General features: G+C 38.6%; 1 protein-coding gene across 3 annotated transcripts in view; it reads left to right on the forward strand.

The window, feature by feature from the left end:
- Window positions 1–21947, forward strand: part of DCLK1 (doublecortin like kinase 1) — a 254179-nt gene that overhangs the window by 12773 nt on the left and 219459 nt on the right. For all 3 annotated transcript variants that reach the window (XM_087757350.1, XM_087757349.1, XM_087757347.1), the window contains exon 3: window positions 2640–2986. In XM_087757350.1, the coding sequence (XP_087613476.1) occupies window positions 2640–2986 (347 nt within the window). The remainder of the gene's footprint in view (window positions 1–2639; window positions 2987–21947) is intronic.

Consider the following 21947-nt stretch of genomic DNA (forward strand, 5'->3'; position numbering starts at 1 on the left):
TATTGGTGTAATATAGTACTGTCAGAAATGAAGAAAGGGAAAAAAGTCTGATGTTAAAACAATCCCAGAACTTCAGTGATTGTATTGGTCTTTTTTATGGTCATTTACACAAAATTAGTTTTGTAATGGAGAGCTGACATGTGCTGTTAAACGCCACAAGGAACCCAGCTGACCCTTTAAATATAGCTGGTGTTAAAAATCATGTGGCATGCTATCCTTTCAAGAAGGGGAACCAAAAGAGTTCTTAATAAACTAAATGTAAATCTTCTGGGTACAATGTGTATGGCCATTTGGTTATGAACCTATCCTTTGAGAAGTGAGTTCTAATATGTAGACTTGTTTTTAAAGAAACAGTTGTTATTTCATGCAACTAAACTGAACAACTTCTCTGATAGCACTGAACCTCCTGAAAATCTGATTTTTATTTCACCACCCCCCCTAAAAAAAAAAAAATGTTGTTGCTGGTGGATTTTAAGTCTTACAGCAAACACAAGTGGAGACAAGTATACATTTTGTTTAAAAATTTATAAAAGATACTTCTGCAAAGTATTTTATAGAATAGGTATTTATTGTATTGAGTGCAGTCCTATTCATAGTAGGATTTCTTTTTTTCCCTACAAAATGCTATTAATGGTTCTTAAAGTTTGTTAATTTAATGGATGCAGTGTTGTGGATGCATTCTGACCTTGCAGTGATTGAGTAGCTAGTGCTAAAAATATTGGACAAGGACATAGATAAAAGAGAAAACGTATTCTTTGACCACTCTTGGATCATTACTGTGGCTAAGCCTTTCTGTTCTGATATTACCATATATATATCTGTATCTCTCTCGTATATATACAATGGATAAAAGGAAGAGCTTACCTTTGTCTCTTGTAAGGTTGGTGTAACCATTCCGTCTTAGATTCTTTTCTTAACACTTTAGATGTTACTGCAAAGTGCAGATTAACTGGAATTTACATGATGACTAGTAAGCATTGGAATGTCTTACTTCATCCCCCTCTCTATTTTGTTCTGCTTTAAAAGAATGCTTTTCAAAAAAACAAAAACCAAAAATCTTTTTATGATTCTTACTTGATGTTATGCTGTCATTGCATTTATCTTTTCCGCTCAGTGGTCCATCTTCACATGTTGCTCTGACTTCTTTGTCTTCTTGAACCTCTGTTGCATCCGGGACCTCATGTCCCAGTGGATCCCCCCGCCCATTTCTAACTGCGGTAACTCCGTTTATCTGCCAGCATTCCTTGTGCTCTATTGTCTGTGGGATTGGGTTGGGTGTCCTGAAACCTTAAAATTTGTGTCCAGAAGTAAAATTTAAATACTTCTTTTTCTTTTAATAATTGAACTGTGAGTCCCCTTTCCTTAGGGTAGGGATCATTAAGAAAATCTTCCATTCTTCTATGCTTTTTGGCATAGGAGGTACATCACTGAATTTTGTTCTGTTTTTATTTTAATACCTTGGGCGAAACTGATAACATAAAGGCCTCTATGCTGTTAGCATACACTGAACTACTGAACCCAGAAGAATTAAAACATCTCAGATGCTTTTGTGGTATTGTTCAGGATAGGATTTTGCATTATTTGTAATGGAGTTTAACTGCAGGCTGTTAGAAGGTGCGGTCTTGCTGGATCTGGTATTGTTTTCTTTGGGGTTTTTTTTGCAGCCAGAAGGTGAACTGGATCTGCTTGTTGTTGCAAAATTAGTATTGTCTTTGTTATGTTCAATGAGATTAATGCGCTGATCTAACTCACCCAGTGCAACTGGCAGTGCAGTCACTCAGTCAAGCTCAAGGGAGAGGCTGGGAGCACCCAAGCAGGTGCCCCTTACTTAGCAGCCTGCAGCTGGACTGGATTAAGGTGTTACTGAACAGAGACATGCTGCTGTTTTGTGGCTATGTTATAGTTCCCCAGAAATCGTGTGGGTGTGGTAATTGCAAAAATATTATATTGTAGATAATGTTCCAATAGAAATATGAGCTATAATAATTTTTTTTTAAAGTATTGTAAAGCTGTTGTGAGGAGGACTGTAATTACTACTCTTTGCCTTCCTTTCCCCTCGATATTATATATTGAGTCAGGAGAATGATACAGTGAAATTTCTTGCCTATACGTATCCTGGGTTTATGCTACTTAAAGCTTTAAATAATCAAATGTTAACAAGTCTCCTATGACACTTTCATCCACCCTTTATAGAAAGTTATTTGTAACCTATAGTTTTTGATAACACTTCAGAGGAAATGATATGAAATATTTGGGGCCTGCTGTTTTGTTAGGAGCAGGCCATTTAAGCATGAAGGCTGGGGGACTACTGCGATAATGTGCTGGGGTTGGACAGCTGATTAGATATGAACACTACTTACTGACAGCAACAATCCCCACTGCAGATGGTGTTTTCTGAAAAGAAAACTGCTGCTTTCAAGGATTTTGTAACAGTGTTTTCTGAATGGTTAGCTGACGAGTGATCTTTAAAAGGTATTTTATAGCCTGTAGCATCTGAGAAGGGAAGAGTTCAATACTTTATGTGCTGTAGATCAAGAATGATAACAACAATGTTTAATAATTTGAGAAGGACTTGATTTGGTATTTTTCTGTTTCTGCCCCCAATCTGACTTGGTGGTCTGGCATTTTTGTTTCTGCAGGGGAAAGCTATGTATGTGGTTCCATAGAACCCTTCAAGAAACTGGAGTACACGAAGAATGTAAACCCAAACTGGTCAGTGAATGTTAAGACAACTTCTACTTCTCGTTCAGTGCCGTCTCTTGCCACTGCTAAAGGAGGTACTCCAGATGCAAAAGAGAATAAGGATTTCATTAGGCCTAAACTAGTCACTATCATCAGGAGCGGAGTGAAACCACGGAAAGCAGTCCGGATTCTGCTCAACAAGAAGACAGCACATTCATTTGAACAGGTTCTTACCGATATAACCGATGCCATCAAGCTGGATTCAGGGGTGGTTAAACGCTTATACACACTAGATGGAAAACAGGTAAGAATTTTCATGATGATCATTCTCAGCATGAAGAAAATACAATTTTTCAAAAGGAAAAGAATAGTACATTAGTAAAAAATTACTTTTTTTTCCTAGAACATAGAACTAGGCCTTCCTCTGTTTTTAGTGCACTTAAGATCTGTGAGCAGTTCAGGAACACATCATGAAGCATCACTTGGCCTCAGTGATGGTCTTGCCATTTGCGATAAATAATAGCTCTAAATCTGTCAGTTGGAAGTGTGATGTGGTTTTGGCTCTGCGTGCCAGAAACGTAGGATGAAGGATGTCATTTTAAAGAAGCTCATTCTGTTAACTTGTTTCAGCTTTTTCTTGCAGCAGTTTTATGAGTCATTGTACTTGCCTTTCCATAAACTGTAAGAACAAACAGTGAGGACACGTTCCACCATGATAAATGCAGGCCTACTGCTGTCCAGAGTGACCAAATGATGAGTCTTACTGCAGCTAGAATGGACTGTGAAGAAGGTGCAAGCTTAGAAAATAAGTGAGGTTTTTCCCTCTTGCAGGAAAACAGGTAGGGTTATGGATGGTGACCACATTTATTGAGGAGTCTCTTGTAGGTTACATGCTATTTCTTACATTAAATACCTTCAGCTGTGTCTCTTTTTTGCTGACTTATTAAATTACCATAGTGAGGTTTTGAGAGGCTTTTTATGGAACTTGGGGATGGAGGGGCAAGTAAAAATATTACAGAGTAATCCTGCTTCTTTTTTGTCTTTCACTTTATCTGTAATTTATCTACGGACATGTATTAATTATAGCAAAACTGGAGAAGCTGTTAACCTGGTGAAGGGCAAGACTAATTTCAGCATGACCTGAATTGATTTAGAGCAATGGTGACTCTAGAGAAATAAGGCAGATACTTGCATTTACAAATGTAAATTATTAAACTGAAGAAATGATAGAGGTATAAAATGTGGGTAGAAATATGAGCAGCCTCCCTAAGAAGCTAGAAGCTGCTAAAGACCAAGATATTTCTGCTGTAATATAGCTGTGTTTTACAGATTCTAGGCTCAAAAGATTCACAGATATACAGCTAACAGTGTAGCTATCAGGAGATGCTGCAAAATATGCTTGGTACAGGTAAATACTCAGCTAGATCCAGTGGTGATCCTAACATGTCTGCAGTTACTGGGGTTGATATGCAAGCATAGCTCTGGAAACAGGTACAGCAATATCCTCTGATCTCAGAGAGGGCTGGTTGATGGACAAGCTGCTTATTCAGAGCACTGGTTCAAATCAGGGCCGAGTCTGGCTTGACCAGAAGTCCTTCGCATCTGTGCTTTTGTATCAGTAATCTCTGACACCAGTTACAGACAGTAGTTCGGTTCTTGAGGACTGCATACATGCCTGTAATGATCCCATTACTATGACTTCATTGGGAACTTTGACCTGGAGCAAAAATGTGGATGTGAAGTTCTTTTTGCCTGCAGCAAAGGTAAAGTATGTGTCTGGGGAAACTCTCAATTCCTATCCTTCTTACCTTGCCTCATGCTTCAGGGAGCACTAAGGCTAGGAAATTTGAGGAAAGAGTTGGGATTTTAAAGGTGCAGAGATCAGTGGTGGTCTCTGCTGTGACCTTGACAGAAGATCATGAGTAACTATTCCAGTTCCTGCAAACCCTCTCAATAAAAAGGGATGCAGATCTGTTTTGTATTGTATATGTAAATAAACTTGTGGTTTAGCTATCAAGAAGTGCAGCCTGGAAGGATATCGATGTGGCCTGTTGTCTCCTGGATACTGTGCTCACTTTTATTTTTTATTTTTAATATTCCAAACTCCCCTTTAATGGTTGTGCTTAAAATGAAAAAATACCTTTACACCTGTTTTAGAGCTCTAATTGCTGGAAGTAAATAGTACTATCCTGCTACTGGGTGGAAAGGGAAGACCAGGTTTTACTGGCCCTGATGTTGTCAAAGGTCAGTTGAATCCTGTGTCAAGTCATGGGATTTGAGATGAGCTTAAATCAGTAGCATACTGGGACATTTGTTACCTACCTCATAGCCTGAAACCCTTGTGTCTAAAGGCTTTCCCAGCAGACTGGCATCTCCACATGCATTCACTCCTTCCCGTTCTGGCTATTCAGTTCAAATTGCATAGCTAATCCTATTGGTATAGGGTTAGCTATAGAAATTGCATAGCTAACCCTGCCTAACCCTATTGGTAAGGGCAGAGTTTGGGGCAAGGTGTGTGTGTCCTGCTAGCGTAACGGAGACTTTGCTCACTGCACATACAAAGCAGCTTTGCTGGCAGAAAGGGAAATGAATGATCCCGTGCTCAGCAGGAGCCGCCTGTTGCTCACCGCTGTGTGGGGAAGTCATTGATTTCCTGTACTGCTCGGCAATTGCTGCTCCATTTTTCTCTGCCAAAAGCCTGATCTCCCAGATGGTGTTGGGGGCATGATGATGGATTTCTTTATTGCTAAACTCAAGCTGTGAATGATTACTGGGAGGAAATCCATGGTAAATCCAAACTTTTTCCAGTAATGTTTATAGTTGGAAACTTCTACCGTGACTCCTGTTGGAGCTTGGAAAGTTCTGGAAAAGCCTGTGATCGGTGGTTAAATCTAACAAATCTGTGATTAAATCTTTCATCGCTAACTTAAAAAGCAATAAAATCTTAAAGCTCTGAGCCAAGAAAAGTAATTTACTGTAAGGATAAGAGAATAAAGCTCTCCTAGGATTATTCTTTAGGAATGTAACTTGGGCAAAGGCCATTCTGTATAGTCATCTCTCATGAGTTATTTTATGAGGCCAACACTGGAATTGCCCATGCATGGCAAAAATTGACACGAGTCCCATATATTGTTAGTGCAGATGGGCAATGAGGTATGTATACCATTGTTGGGTACTATCATCAGATGCCTCAGGCGAATCAAAAGAGTAGTAGGAGTCAGAGTCTTAACTGGGCATCAGAGTCAGGTTGTTGTCCCACACTGATACTACACATTGAGGAACTGAGCTTAAATGCTCTCCCTCCAACAGCCTGGTTAGTTGTGATGTTTTGATTTGAATCTCTAAAAGACATTAAGAAATACTATGCTCAGTTAGAAGGAATTTAAATGGTGGCCTATAAAATTTGATGACAACGTAAAGAGCGTGTCTTGATGAGACAGGTAGTGCTTGAACAGTCAGTACCTGAGCAAAGTTATTTCCAGTATTGAGTAGGTGTTTACTTTGGATTTCATACATTTCATTTACTTTTGTTAAAATGTATTTCTCCTTGTTACAAAGAGGTTGACTAGTGGTTTAGTTGCATTTCCTTATAACTCATGTCAGCATCTGTATTTTGACTTCAACGTTTCTGAAACTTTAGAATGTGATTTAATTTGTGCAAAAAGGGGCACAACATACAACTGTAATCTGATCGTATAGCACATTGGTGGCTTGCATTTAGCATACTCTCACAGTTCAATTATTAATGATTCCTCAAAGCAGGGTATGTTTCCTACTGTGTCTAGAACAGTATATGTGTATTTTTATGGATATACTTATTTTTCCTACTGGTACAAGGAACTGATGCTGTTTGTACTCTGGAGTAAGAGACAGAATCACTTCCCTGTAAGATATTGATGGATTTGAAGAAGATGGTGGGACTCCCAGAAGTGTTTAACAGTCTTACGAGCTCAGGCCAAAATTAAAACCTATCCAGGGGGAGGTCTTGAAATGTTCTCCTTGCCAACCTTGCTGCGTAAGGAAAATAAAAATAGAATGAATAGATTTAATGGCTGCCTGTAGGAATTCAGATCATGAAGGCATGCACTTACTGTGTTACTCTTTTAAGAGTAGAAGGTGGTTTAAGTGCATGAAAAGACATTGTTAGTATTGACCCTTAATATTCTCAGGTACTTGTGCAGAGAAGAAACACTTTCTCATAGTTAAAATATGTCCTGCTTTACTGTAGCTGCACCGTTTCAGTTTGATTTTTAACCTTCCCTTAACAGAAGGTGTCATTTTTAGTCTCATGTGCATTAAAATATGGTTCTGTAAAAGGCAGTGTGTGGACACACAATGCAAACATCAAGGGTACAAGCTGCCCGTGGAGATAGAGCCTGGTTGCTGCGTTGCAAGCTTAGTTCTCTGGTTTCTGTGTACTAATGCACTTCTAGAACAACACCAAAGACTAAAATGGGAGAATACTAATGAAGGTCATATATAACAGTAAAGTTGTGAAACAGTGCAAATTGTAGAAGTGTTACAGTGTGTGTATTTGTACAAAGTATTTACAATTTGTATGTTTAGACAAAGACTAAAGTTTGGACAAAAGTGCCTTATCACCTTGTAAGTCCTCCGTTTGCTTTTGGAAGAACAAACATCTGCTTTATAATGAGACCTACTTATTTGAACAGGTGGTTAGGTGGTTTGTTTAGCTTAACTAGATGCAATCATGCAAATTATTTTTCAGTTTATGCATTATGCTGTGGATTTGACTCCAGAGAGCTAAATGGTCAGTGGCAGAGATACCAGAATAAAAGCCACTATCTGGGTGTTTTTGGTTGGTGTTTTTTTTTTTTTTTTCAAATATGTTATTTCAAATCAAATTACCTTTACAAATATGAAATACAGCTACCATTATTTAAAGACATACCTTACTGAAGTGTGTGTGAGAGGTGTAGGGTGGAACGGGACCGAGTCCCTCAATAACCTTGCTTTAAGCCATTAAAATTGTGGCTGCAAGGAAAGGGAACATCACAGTGCTGGAAAGCTTCAAGCTTCTTCATTGAGTGTAATATGTTTTTGTTTTTTATTGGAACCCCACTCAAAGAGGGTATCTTATGATATAGAAAAACTTCCCTTCCTGTTTATGAAGACACCTAGTATCTTAGTTTATAAGAAAGAATTAATACTACTGTTTCAAGAAAGTACTCAAGAAAAAGAAAGCAATTGTTTGCACCTACACCTAGACTGCGCATGTGCTTTTTTATTGTTTTGTTCTTAAGTGGAAAACATTTGGTAATAATATCTGTATTCTACAGTAAATTCTTGGCCAAATCTACCCTTTTGTAGGATGGATTAAAGATCTCAAATGTCTTTCTCTAGACCTGGATTGTCTTTGGTACAGAAAAGCCTACATAAAGCAAGGTAGGTGTAATTCACAAAAAGACATTCTCTACTTAGCATTTGTGTAGTGTATGTTATACAACAGTCGAGACAAAATGAATGTTAAACAAAATAAAATTTATGTGCAGCAAGTGACTCGTTTTGTGTGTGCTCTGTAATTTTGATTCACATCAGCATTTGTAATCAGTTCCATTCTTAATATAGAAAGCGCATTTAATTTTAAGGGTGACTGGTTGTGCATGTTCTTTTTATTTGTTCTTCAGTTGTAGTTACAATCTACTTGAGATGCAGGCAACTTAAAATTATTCCTAGTTTGAAAAATGTGGACAATAAGTGCTATTTTATCTTCTATATGACCTCTCTCAAGTGCAGTAACTTTAACTTCTCCCTTTAGTTGAAGGCTTTGGAGCTCCCTGCCAGCCACAGGCACACAGGGGTGGTGTTGATTGACCGGAGAAACACGGTGAATTCTCTGTGAGATGTATCTGTGCAGATACTGAGTATGTGGGAGCAAACATTAAGTAAGATGGCTTCTGCAGATCATGGAAGCATTTTAACAGGGAAGCAGCAGCTAGAGAAACTTGTGCTTATGTTCTTCAGGTGGTACTTTAATATTGCACTACCACCTGGGGAGCCGAAACCCTTTGTACTTACACTGTCCAAGCTGTTCTTTCCTAAAGGGGCTTCTAATGTGAATGCTAGATGGCTACACCCTTCAGAAAACACCCGTGCTGCTTAATTTTAGACATTGAGTTCAGGGCCCTATCTGGGAGATGCTGACAGACCACCGTGTTACATAGCTGTGAGAGACACTTTCCAAGAACAAAAAGCGTCTCTCCAGCTTTTAATGCACCTCGCTTTCCCTTCTTCCTGCCTGCAGTATATTTAATAAAAAAACTTTTTTCTTTCTCTGGAAGATGTATTGTTTCTGGCTTTGGTCTTTTGAAACTGCGTTTGGGGAAGGACTTAAAAGATGAGGATTTTTTCTCAATACTGGGGAAAAGGCCCATTATTGAAGACATGATAGACTGAAAACCCCCAAAAAATCAGAGACTGAAAACTGCCTACCTCAGCAGGTGGTGATGGCCTCTGGGGGCCTTGGAAGATTCTTACAATTCCTACTGAGAGAAGCAGACTTCCATTACAAATTAGACTGTACTTTAATAAGAAAAGCATCAAAATCTGGTTTCAAATCATTCAAATACATACTAGGGTAGACAGTTTGCTGGCAACTGGTATTATCCTGGTATTAGAGGAGAGCTGTGAAAGGTCCTTGAACCCTTGTGACTCTGGGTAGGCTGTTTTGATGTCACGTTATGACATTGACTAACAATTTTAATTGTTACTCAAATAAAGTGTTCTGTAAAGGAGTGAACAGAAGCTCATTCCTAATTGAAAGCAGTGTGTTCATTCATTTGTCTAGGGTCGGTTCCTATTAAGCTGAGACTGACAACTATGTTGCTCCGTCTCTAAAAGCTCTCTCACAATAGTGTTACCAGGGTTGCTGACTGGCATCCCGTAGGAACTGTAGGCTGACTTTGAAAATTAAGAAGAGAAGATGCCATCTTCTGCAAACTTTAGATTGGCTTTCATGCTGTGCAAAGAAAAGCTCTTATTAATTGAAGGAGACTGAAAACTTTTATATCTACTTCAGTGTGCTTTAAATACCACATAAGTTGATCTTACTGTCTTTTAAGGATATCCAATTATTCATTACGGAGTTTATGCACAGTCAGAAGCCTTTTTTAAGGAAGAGTAATTTCCAGCTCCTCGAAGGTGGAGTGTCATATTGTCAAAGTGTGAGGAAGGGTGCCTCAGTGGGAAGGAGATGGTGTAGTCATTCAGAACTATCAGTTACTAGAATAAGTGCCCTTTTCCTCTACATCTGGACTTTGCTTCATTGCTTTAAATGTAGAATATAACTTAAGAAGAGCTTCTCATCCAGTTAAGTTCTGGTTTGCATATTGCTGACTAGTGGGGGGGAGAGGAAAAGCAAATGGAAACATCCCCAACTGTATGGTTGTCTTGGTGGTGGTTTTTGGTGTGACTTTTTTGCTGATTTGTTTGGTGAAAGAGGACTTGGAAAAGTGCTTACAAATTTCTCTGATGATGCTGTACGACTATTTTGTGAAGACAGGTGTGAGATTACTGATGATCATTGAAAAGAGTTTCCACTGCTCAGTAAGACGCAGTCCTCAGGACTGGATAGGTTCTCTGTCAACAGCTGAATCTTGTGATGCTTTCAAACAGTAGGCATCCTAAACTTTCTCTGTTTTGCTCCGCCATCCTGTTAAGATCCTGTATTTCATGGCTTTCACTGAAGGAGCTGAGCTCAATAGTTTGAAGACTTTACAGTGTGTATTGTCAAACTGTTGTGTTCACTGGGACGATTTTATTTTTAGTCTCTGAAGCTGTTATTGTTATTCATGTTTTTTTTTTCATTGGCATAAGTAAATGTGGTGTGTATTTCCATTCTCTGAAGGAGTATGATGTAGTAAGACTGTAAAAAAGGGTAATGAATCTTGGATTTGCTGGGTTGTTTCTGTTCCTTCTAAAACTACTAGTTGTCAGAAGAGGATTAAGAATTTCCAGCCATTTAGCAGAATTCTAAGCATCATCAAAAGAAAAAAAACATTTTCCTCTCATGTTTTTTTGTAGCACACGTGTTTCTTTCCTAAGAAATTAAATTATACTATTCATAGGAAAAAATCTTAGTACTGCATGTAGCTTATTAGAATTTAAATATTTGCTTTTTAATGTAAGCATTTTAGTATAATTCTATCCTTGGATTGCTGGGCCTTGAGTTTTTGCACAAACACTTGGCAAATCTTGGCAATCTCTCTCTTGAAGAAGTTGAGTTAATAAACTAAAGGCTGATAACTCTTTTTAATCAAACTCAAGTTTGAACAGCTACCTGAGACTTAGTGCAAGTATGTCCTTGATTACTTATTTCTTTCCACTTACATTTCTCTTCAACACCTTGTTGCCAAGCTGTTGTGTAGAAGAAAGAAAATTCTTCCGTGAATGGTGAATACTGAGAGGGCAAACTGCATAAATATTCTGTCACCCGTGTCTTTCTGTGAAACCTAATCCTTTCATTTTTCTCTATCTGTTTATAGGAACCAAGATCCTTAAAACACCACAAAATATAATTGATACTGGCAAAATAGTCCTAAAATTACTGAGGGTGGAGGAAATGGTAGTGACAGCCCAATTTTGTACCTTGTTTTCCTAATTAAAATTTTATGAACCCAGATTCTTTTCTGAAACTGCAGCCAACCGTGAAGCATCTTAACTTATTTTCAATATTTTCCAGCTTCTTAAGCCATGCACTCTGCTATCTCTTACAGCGAGCAGCAAGAAACACAAGTGTCTTTGGATATTCTACCTATTTGGTCTGGAATTGCCTCTCGTGTTTCTTTTTCTGTAGAAAGTGAGTCCAGGGCATACTTCTCAGGTGCTTATCAAGTTAATCAAGATGAATCCAGGTCTCTACCTCTAGAAGGATTCTTGCTTAAGTAAACCCTGCTGTGTATAGAAGTTGGAGATGCAATTCTGTTGCCTTACTCTGTGTGTCAGGATTTCTGCTGTGAATTTCAGTAGAAGTGGGACTAAGACTTGGAGGAGGTTCAGGGACAACAATATTAAGCACTATTAAATCAGTGATGTACAATGTATTCTGCCTCTTTCCACCTCCATTCCTCTTTAAGCTTGAAACTAATTTGTTCAGTCCTGTAGGAAGTATTGACTTAATCTCTTCTGAATCTATGTCCCCACTACTGTGTGCCAGTTCACGGGGGCAGGATGTCCAGACTCAATCAGATTTAGGAACTAATACAATTACCAGTAAGTTAAAATATTTCCATTGTACTGAATGAAGACAGTAGTGCTCTGAAAGCGGCTTAGATTTTTATAAATAAATCAAACTAATTAGAGACTGTTTTCCTGATGTCACTGGTTATGTGATATATACCTTGTCACATACCACTATAGTTTGCTTTTAAATTTTATTAAATACTTTCTGTTATGTTTTCCCAAAAAAAAACTTTTAAAGTAGGTCCCACCTGCTACAAGGAGGTGTTTTTGCTTGAGAAGGCTGCTGAGGAGGGAATCAAGCTTCTTCCATAGGACTAAATTCTTGGAGTCATAGAAGAGTAAAAAAGTCTTTGGGGACTTGAGGCATGCAGTACAGGGTATGGTACTTTACACATACATAAAAATGGGCACAGACGGATGTGAAATTATCAGAGATAAGTGAGTTTAAGTTTAGAAAGCAAGACAGAAGACTGTAGTATGCTTCCACTGGAACCAGCAAAACATTATAGGGTTTTGAATTCAGAGTTGGGTGCTACTGAAAATAAAACTCATGTTAAGTAGTTAAGGCTGATTGCCTCTTCCAAATCAGTTCTGGTGGATTTGGTTTTCCATTAAATGTTGGGTTGCAGAAACTTCTTTTAAATAAAACTCCTCTGAGCTTTAATAGCTTAAAACTGTAAGAGGCATTTACTCATCGAGTGAATGGAGAGTGAAATCTCACTTTGAACTACTTTTAATTATCTCTTTGGCTTGGTTTAAGCAATGATTTTCTCAAAGCTGCCAGACAGTAGGGGAAGATTGAGGGCATCTTGTGGAATAGCCAGGGTAGAGTGCCTTTGATTAAAAGTGAGGGAAGACAGACATTGCCGGAAATGCACACGCTGACTTTTTAAATAGAAGAACGTTCGCTGTTTAAAATACCTTCACCTGCCTTCCCTTGCAGCCAGGTTATGTGTCTGTTTTGCATTAATTTGAATTGCAAACTGCAGCTGCTGCTGTATAGCATGCATCCAAAAGCTAAACCTTTGACACTTTCTTTATTCTAGTTGTCCCTGAAATATCCTGCTGTCTCATGTTCCCTTTCTTGATTTCTTATCTTCCTCTGAATCATTTGTCTGTTTCTGAAGGTTTTCTAGGAGACTCCTTCATTTTCTTTGAATTTTTAACTACTCATTTCCATGCTTCTTGTGTATTTAAGTATTATGTCCTTTTTTGATTTGTAGTTGCAACTCCTGTTTTTTTAAAATCTAGCAAATTCTGACAAATGGCACTTTCTGTGGAGTTTGTTCTGTGTGTGAAATGGTCTCCGGAGCATGACATCTAGATTCTACAGTCCAGCTCTTTTGTTCTGTTTGTACATCTTGTATTCTTATAACCAAGATTTCTTTAACCTTCTGCTGTTTCTCTATGTATGAAATGTGTGTTTGCATCTTACGCCCCCACAAAATCTGAGTTAAAGCTACTGCAATATATGGAGTGTTTAAGTGGCATACTTACATGCTCCTTGGAGAGGAAATAACTTTGAGAAGGAGGTGAGCGTAACACGCATGTGTTGTGGGAAATGATCCTGGCACACTAGGCACTGATAATGAGAAACCCTGTGTTTGCATGAGAATAAACTCATGCATGCCATAATTCTGTCTTGGTGCTTAAAAATAAAAAGTTTAAAAATATAGAAGCTCATGATCATGAAAAAGTCCATATATGACATTGTTGATTCTGATACAGAGTAGGCTATTTACTGTGCACTTCTTACTGTAGCTACATGAGGATGAATAGGGTCAGTGCCCCTGTGTGGATGTGATGGTGGTAGCAGAGTTTACACCTAAGCAGTTGGGTTTAGGGTGAGAGCACCTGGAATACAAATAGGCACTCTTATTTCTTGTTGTCTGAGTAGTCCATATTGCTATTTGAAATGCTCTTGTACTTCTATTCTTCTCATCTTGCTACTTAAAAATACCTCCTGTGCTCCAGCACATTCGGTTTTCTATATATTTGTGAAAAAGAAGGCAGCTTATAAGCTTTAAGGGAAAAAAATGATATTTGGACATTTCAGTTTCTAAACCAGAACACATCTGTTCTGGGGCAGATTGAGGAGCATTGCGAATACTCTGGAGGAATCTGTTTAAATAGAGTGTGATCTTGACGAATTGGGAACACGGACTGCAATCAGTGTAGAATTTAATAAGGCAAATATGAAGCAGTTAATGTAGGAAAGAATAATCAAATGGCCTATCAGAAATAGAGGAACAGAAACCAGATGAGAGTGCAGTAAGCAGGTTTTTAAGACAAGAAGTGTTGAACATTTCATTGCTATGAGATGGTGGAAAAACCTATGTATGTAGGAGAATGGGACATAAAAGTCAGAAGTGTTTAGTGGTTGTGCAGTTGATTAGGATCTTTGTGAAAGCAGCTGTTGACATCTGCTTTTTTCATCAGGGATTGGCAAACTAAAATTGCTGTACCTTATGTAAAGACAATTGGACTAATATTAGCATTGATTGCTGTCAGTATGGTGAGCAAAGTTTGAGAGAGAGACAGCATCTAAAGGGATGAAACAGGAAGAACAGGGCTATTCTAACCGGCTGAGAACCAGGAACATTGATACTTGAAATTTTCACTCTTTTTTGGTTAAATTTAGCAACAAATAAACTTGAGATGTACATTCAGTATCCGTAGTATGGACATGCCAAGCAACTAGGTCTCCATTTCTGTAACACAAGCTTGAAAGGAAATAAAACCTTTCCTAGTCATGTGTAAGTATTCCAGTAGTTAATAAAATGTCTGACATTTTCAGTTGAAATATTTGTCAAAATGAATACATTTACCCAATAACTTTTGTTTTTGACAAAAAGCTATTCAGTTGAATGTTTTTTTAATCAGACAATTTCATTAAGACGTGAGCAAGAAATAATGCCATAAAGCTAAAATTAATTTTAAAACATTTACTAAATGTTAAATGTGGGACTGAAGGAGCAAATGGGTAAAGGTGTATAGGAATCATTATAGATGAATAGTATTTGTAGGAATAACATCTTCCTGAAAAATGCTTCCAACCAAAATTATATTGCAGCTTTATTTAAATCTTGTTTAAGCAGCAGTATTTAAATGTGGGGTCCTGGTATATAGCCTGTTGTATTTTATACTTTGGTTGTTTGTGGGGGGAGGGAGGTGATGAGAACGAAAGGATGAGACTTTCCTTTCTCTGGCAAGTCTTCAATGACACTGTAGGAGGAGTAGCTTTTAAATGTGGCATCCCTGTAAAAAACAAACCCTTCTATCTGCAGATGGAGGAGGGCTGTCCTAGAAAAGAAAATTAAGCTCTGGTTTCTCTTGTGCTGAGTCCAAGTGAATGCCAGTCATCTTTCACAGCATACAGTAGGAACTGCTCTCTTAAATGTTACAGAAGGAGGGGGAGAGGAACAACTGAATGTCACAGTGTACCTCTGTAGGAAGAGGAAAGCTTTAATAGTGCTTCTTCGCTTATAGGCAAATAATCAGAAGGCTCACTGAAATAAGAGGCGGGTGCTCTGAAAAATGACCTATATTGTGGCTAGACTGATTGAAGCTTTTCACTACTGCCTCCAGTTCCTCCCCTGGGTAGGTTCTCCCTTGCCTTTAGTTTCAAAGTGTGGCATCTTGTCCTGCTGCAGTATTGGAACAGGAACGTTATGATGTTATGCAGTTATCAAGCTTACTTTTTTTTTTTTTTTTAAAGCAGCCTGTCACGGCTTAACATCATTCCGAAATCCTGAAATGACAGGCAGCCTAAAAGCTCCAGATTTTCTCCCCCAAAAGAATCTAGGTAGAGTGCGTGGGAAGTTTTTGTATCCCAAATCAACGGTAGTCTGTCTGTACAGTAAGTGTTTCCGTTCTTTGGGAACAAAGCCTCACTAAAAACGTGTACCAACTTTCCTTAGATTTTATTCTGTATTATTTTAGATTACTCCCTGGAAATAAGTCTTTAAACTTGGTACAAAAAACTCCAAGCAGATCAGAAAAGGTGACAAGTCTTTTTCAGCTTGTCAGGTTTTCTGAGGTGCAGTGGGTGTGTGCTGCATTAGAAAGAACAAAGACACTACTTCTGCCTGCAGCGCTAATCAAGGTTGGGCAGAAAATGCTGGATAACGGTTACATGGGAGGCTTATGCAAAATAAGACTGAGACATTTTGCCTTTAGTAAAGTGTACATAATTCCTCTTTAAATTAGTACTGAATCTCAATCACTTAGAGATGTAGAGAACGAGAGGCTGATTATTTAGCAGTGGACATGAAGATGAGCATGAGACTGGATAATCTGCCCTCTGTGAGGGGAGATACAGACCGAAGTTGAGGGAACAATATAAAGTCGTCATGGATGATGCTAGTAGGCTGAAATGGTGAGGCTAAACACAGTACAGAAGGAACAGGAAGGAGAGAAGGGTTTGTAGAAAGCAGCACAGAGGTACTGAAGAGACATGAAAAGATCACTCACCCTTTTTACGCAGGAGCCTGTGTGACATGTAAGTCAGGAAAAGGAACTGATTTACAATCCCATGAAACTCTTACGGGAGCCCTGGGAGTGGCAGGGTTATCGTCGGCACTGCAGAGGGAGAAGCAGCTGTCTCCTGGCAAATCCCAAATAATGCATCCCAAAGAAGGAAGAGAGGACCCTAAACCCTAGAAGGGTAGATGCTCCTCCATTTCCAAAAATGTAACAGGTAATTAAGAGGGTCTTGTGCCATCCACATAAGCTGTTATGCATCCCTGTATTTATGTTAGATCTTTAGTAAGTCTGAAAAAAATTTAATTGCAGACATATCTCAAGAGTTAATTTGGTGAAGCTGTAGGTGAAGCGAAGTAAGGGCTTTTAAAATAAAAATTTTAGCAGACAAAAGGTTTAGTAGCCTTAGTAGCCTAACTTTTTGTTTTTTCTTGTTACTGAAACCATAATTTGGGTGTTTCCCTTTAGGCAGCTCTTTTCGGTACGACTTCAAAATCTTTTGTAAGCTTCATGTTCTCAAACTTCCTTTCTCAGAAAAGATTTAAGTGCTGTGAATAATACCATTCTGAGTCAACTGGTTAATGCTAACAAGTTTCAAGTATTGTGACACATCCTGCAATAGAATAATATACTGAATTAACCTGCATTTTTTCGTACTGCTCTCATTCATAAAATTTCATACCCTGTGAAAACTCTCTTCAGACATCTCATCTCGTTGCCTTGCTTCCAAATTGTCATAGGGAGGAGAGAAGCAAGACCATCAGCAACTTACCAACATTGCAAAACAGCTGGGCAAATGGTACTCTTCCTAGTTTTCTCCCTTGCTATGAGGAAGATGGTATATAGGAAGGGGCATGGAGGCAAAGGGGAGGTTGGTTTGGGGCTGTTTTTTCATTCTCCCAGTAAATGTAAAGTTATTTTCTGAAGGAGGATACAATCAATCTACATTGAAAAGAGATGATTTTTTTCTTTCTTTTATGACGCTGCATAATGCAGGTTTCATTTCTTCAGAGATGTCTGCATAAATCTCTGCTACTCAGTAATTTGCCCATCTAGGAAGGGCAGGTTGGAGCTCTTTTGTGTGCTTGTGTACACACACACCTGCCATCCAGCACTCACATTGCTTCTCTCGAGAACAAATAAGGGGTTAGAATTTTTTTTCTATTTTTTTGTTTGTTTCTTGCAGTTGGTGTTGTCTGTGAACAAAAACTGTGCTATCCCAGTTATTTTTTTCAGGTAGATTTTCACCCCCTATCTTCTCCCTGCCCCTTGTTAGTACGGCTCAGATTTCCCTCAGCTTTGTGAAGTTTGGTTCTGCTGGGAACTAGTACTGAGCAAAGCCCATCTGGATTAGTCCTTAACTATGGCAGCTGGCTTTGTAAGGAAATAGTTTTCATATATGGGATAGTGTACACAGCTGTCTTTGGAGAGGAAAACGTTACTAGAAAGTTTGGGGTGGTTCTTCCCTGATCTTGCTCCATCCCATATAAATGCAAACAATCTGCCACTTGCTTCAAAATATTTCTTGAAATCTTTTCAGGCTGTGGAAAAAATTGTCACCAACAGAGCTGTCATTTTAACACTGCTGCTGATCTTTGAAGCTATTGAAGTGTGTTGCTTTCATATAAAAACGTGGAAGTCCTTACTTTCAGAGGTACTAGGGAAATCTTGGTTATTGCTTATGTTTCAGAATGAGGAAGGATCCTTAATCCAATGGATGTTTTAGGATGAGGAATGAAGGAACTGTTAAAATAAGCAGTAAACTGCATATTCTTGATTTAACATGTATCACAACAGCTACCTTGTTCTAATAAGTTAATAGTTTGATGACAAAATGGAGTTACAATCTTTTCTGTGGGTAAACTGAATCTATGTAGGCAGTGAAGAATGGGTTTGTCACTCACCGTTTTGAAAGTGTCTTCAAAGTATAATGCTCTCAGATATCCAGGTGGAGTTTTATTGACTGACTTCCTGAGATCAAGGGATGTTCAAGAAGACTTACAACCAGACCATGTCTTCAGCAGAAGAGAATTAGGACTACCTAGTGTAGAGAGTATCTTCTTCTGTCTCTTTGAAGAGCGGAGAATGTGAAATGACTTAACAGCTCACATGCTAACTTCTTACCCTTCGGGGGACAGTCTGTAGAGAGAGGAATGTATGCTACCCACCGTTTTTGGTTGTTTGCTAAGGTGACAGTGACTTTAACTCTTTTAAGGCATCTGAATAGCCAAACTGTTGAAGTATAAAACCACTTCTGAGATAGCTGGATAAGTTTCTTCCATTTCTGTCAAGTGAATTTGGTCTGCACTCACAGATCTTCTTCTGTTCGTTGTCCAGTTAAAAGGACTCAACTTCCTCATGTCTTGTTTTATATTCTTGGGTTTCTCTAAGGCTAACTGAAAAGTTACTGTAGCTCTGTTAGAGCACCACAGTAGAGAGAACTTCACAGCCAATATTTGGTACATCAACCCTTCAAGCTGTAGAAGTTAAAATTTAACCTCTACTTACTTTTAAAACTCTCCGGAGAACCTGCATGCAGTAGTATTTGTCAGGTTGTTAGGTGTCTGTCTGTGGTGAGAAATAGGCTGTTCGTGTGTAATAATACACTGGAGAAACTTCTTACAAGCACCCTATAACTCAGAAATTATTTCACTATTGCGCTAAAATTAATAGAATCTGTGCAGAATTTGTTTGCTTATATAGTAGGTAAGGTGTTAAACTAAGGGAACTCAGGGAGTTGTTCAGTTGGGATGCATATGTTTTTTCCTTTTATAATTCACAATAACCGATTGATGTGCAGCATTTCTCTGGAGCAGCTACTTTCCTTTAGCTCCACTGGGTTTTACACACCTGACAATCTTGGTGATAATCACCAGTGAGAATACTGGTTTTCACAGTTCATTGAATAGCTGAGGATGAGTACAGTTGTATGGCTGATTGATTTGCAGAAAGCATCAAGAGGATGCATTTTCTTTTAAACTTGCTGATGTGTTCAGTTCTGGTCTAGTTTCCCATGGAAATAAAGCGTATGGACTATTAATTTCAGTCCTTGCCTAATATATTTTGAACGTATTGGTCTGCTGAAGTCAAACTTGAAAGAGCAATAGCAATTTTGAAGCTGTTCCAATGACTTTATGGAATTTTATGGCTGAGTAGAACAGGCTCAAGTTGATGCCCTTGGTGCTACAAGCAGCCTTTTCCCCTTGTGGAAGTGAGGCAGAGAGAACTCTTCTCACCGTGTTTGGCAGAAGCCAGCTGGTCACGTAGCATGGAAGCACTGACCAGCCAGTAAATAAACAAATAGTTACTGCCTAACCCTAACTCTGTGGAGGTGTCATGGTGAATTGGAGAGCACTGCGGTTAATGTGGCAGGAGGAGAATCCAGCCTGTGTCTGTCAGTGGGAACCTGCCATCAGTGAGTCTGTCTCTCCAAGCAAACGTACTCAGGCTCTCTTCTCTCTTCCTCTTGAGTATATCATGCTGAGGAGCCAAGCTGCCTGGCTAGGCAGCTGAACCTACTAGCTTTCTCTTTGAAGAAAGGATTTGTTTTTATATTGGTTTCCTTTCCTGGGAAATGCAGCATGTGGTGATTTTTTTTCTCCCTCCTTGTTCAGTGGTAAAAATGTATGCCTTGAGCATGCTCTCCACACAGACACATACACAGAATGTAAATGTGGTTAAAATGCATTCAGGAGATGATTCTCTCTGGCATCTCTCTAATTACTAAAGAAGATAAAACATTTTCTACTAATAAATATTTATTAATGAATAAGAAATGTGAATATACGTTCCTTAACTCAAGTGAACTGTGGTGTACACAATTGTTCTGCCTTTTCACTATGTGAACGCTTGCTTTATCCAGCTGTTCTGTGCCTCTTCCCCTCAGCCCTCCTCTTCCCTGAAAGAAAACACTGGCTGAAATGGGAAGCATTCCTCTTCAACTGTGGTATAAATCTTCAGGTATATTTGCCAACTTGAATCAAAGGGAGAAAGGGGCTACTTGCTGCTGATGGAGTGAAACATTAGCTCTCCGTAAACACAATTTTACAGAAATAATGAAAATTACAACTTGTAGTTTAGTGGTGTTTTTTTTTTTTTTTTTAACGATGGGAATGCTGTAGGAAATAATACAGAATATACCCACCGTATTTAGGGTTGCCTTTACAGTTGCTTTGTTTCAGAGTTTTTATAAATTAGTCTTTCCCGTTTCTGTGGCAACTCAGTTGTCTGCATTGGTTGCCAAGGAACAGCTTCTGCTGCACAAAGGACAGGGACACTGCTACAGAGTGATTTCATTCTTGTCGCTAATAGGCAGTGGAGGTGAAAGCTTGATATTCGATGGAGTATGGCCTCCATATTGACTGTTAGCAGGAGTTTTTTTTTTTTCTTTTTTTTTTTAAGTGTAATCGAGGTGTTGGCTTCTCTTTTTTAATTCTGCTGTCACAAACCTCGTGTTATACACAGCTACAGGGCTCCTGTGGAAAGGTATAATGGTTGCATAGACATAACGCATGGGAAAATGCATGTTTTCAGGACAGCTTAACCAACCATACAATAAATTGTGTTATAGTCTGGTTAAAAAAAAAAATGAATTATTTTTACAATGTAAGATAAGTAAGTCCCAATTCTGTCATTTGCAGAGAGCAATTGGGTATTGTCATTCTACATATCCCAGCAAAGACAGGATTAAAAGTGAGCACTATTAGGATCACTGTTGGACACATGGCTCCCTAGGCTCTCTGGAACTCTAAAAGTATTTTCTTATTTGACCTCCAGTAAAACTACAATCTGGATTCCCATCTGATCTTTCTTTTAAGAAGCACAAACTGACACCTGTCATCAGTTCATCAGTTTTCTAAAATGAATGCAGATAGAGGGAGCATATTGTGAGTCATGATTCTGCATTAGTGTAAAATTTTATTTTTGAGGCTGCCTTGCAACCGTCAGTTCTACGGCTGTGAATTTCTGAGTGTACAGTCTCAAAGTAGCTAAGGAATTAATTTGGAATTTGTTACAAAATAATATACGTATTTTCAAAGGAGAATATGAATTTGCTTTTTAGTTTTGTAAGCGGTAGTCAGGACAACATATTGTACATCGCACATAGACATACTAATAAATCCAGTTTTGTGAGAGTGAAAGAGAATTGGACTCTTCCTCAGAGGCCGGTGTAGACACAGAAATAGGGTCTTTTGATCTTAGTATAGAATGTGTAGCTCAGATTTAGTCTACCTCCTCTCATTGATTCTCTAATGAAGTGCCATTACTATACAGTGTTACACAAGTGCTACTCATCAGTGGGTTTTGAGTCAATTAGTATTTGGAATAGCTGCAAGGAGGGTGAAGTGAGTATTGTGTAAAACAGTAGTTCATTACATGCAGAAATGCAGATACTCCTGTGAAACTGAAAAGCTATTGCATAGTATTGTCTGCCCACAGGTGTGTAAGAAAAGAGGCCAACAATAGTTCTTTTTTCCTGTAGCTAAAATGCCAGGAGGACTTTGCAGTCATAATGCAGCTTACAGAGTACAAGGACAAGCTGAGTGGTTAGAAATTCGATAGCATCTCTAGTTCCGTGGCTT

This window comes from Nipponia nippon, unplaced genomic scaffold (assembly GCF_047370975.1).
Source record: "Nipponia nippon isolate SJK-2023a ecotype South Korea unplaced genomic scaffold, ASM4737097v1 scaffold_2, whole genome shotgun sequence".
Taxonomy (NCBI): Eukaryota; Metazoa; Chordata; class Aves; order Pelecaniformes; family Threskiornithidae; genus Nipponia; species Nipponia nippon.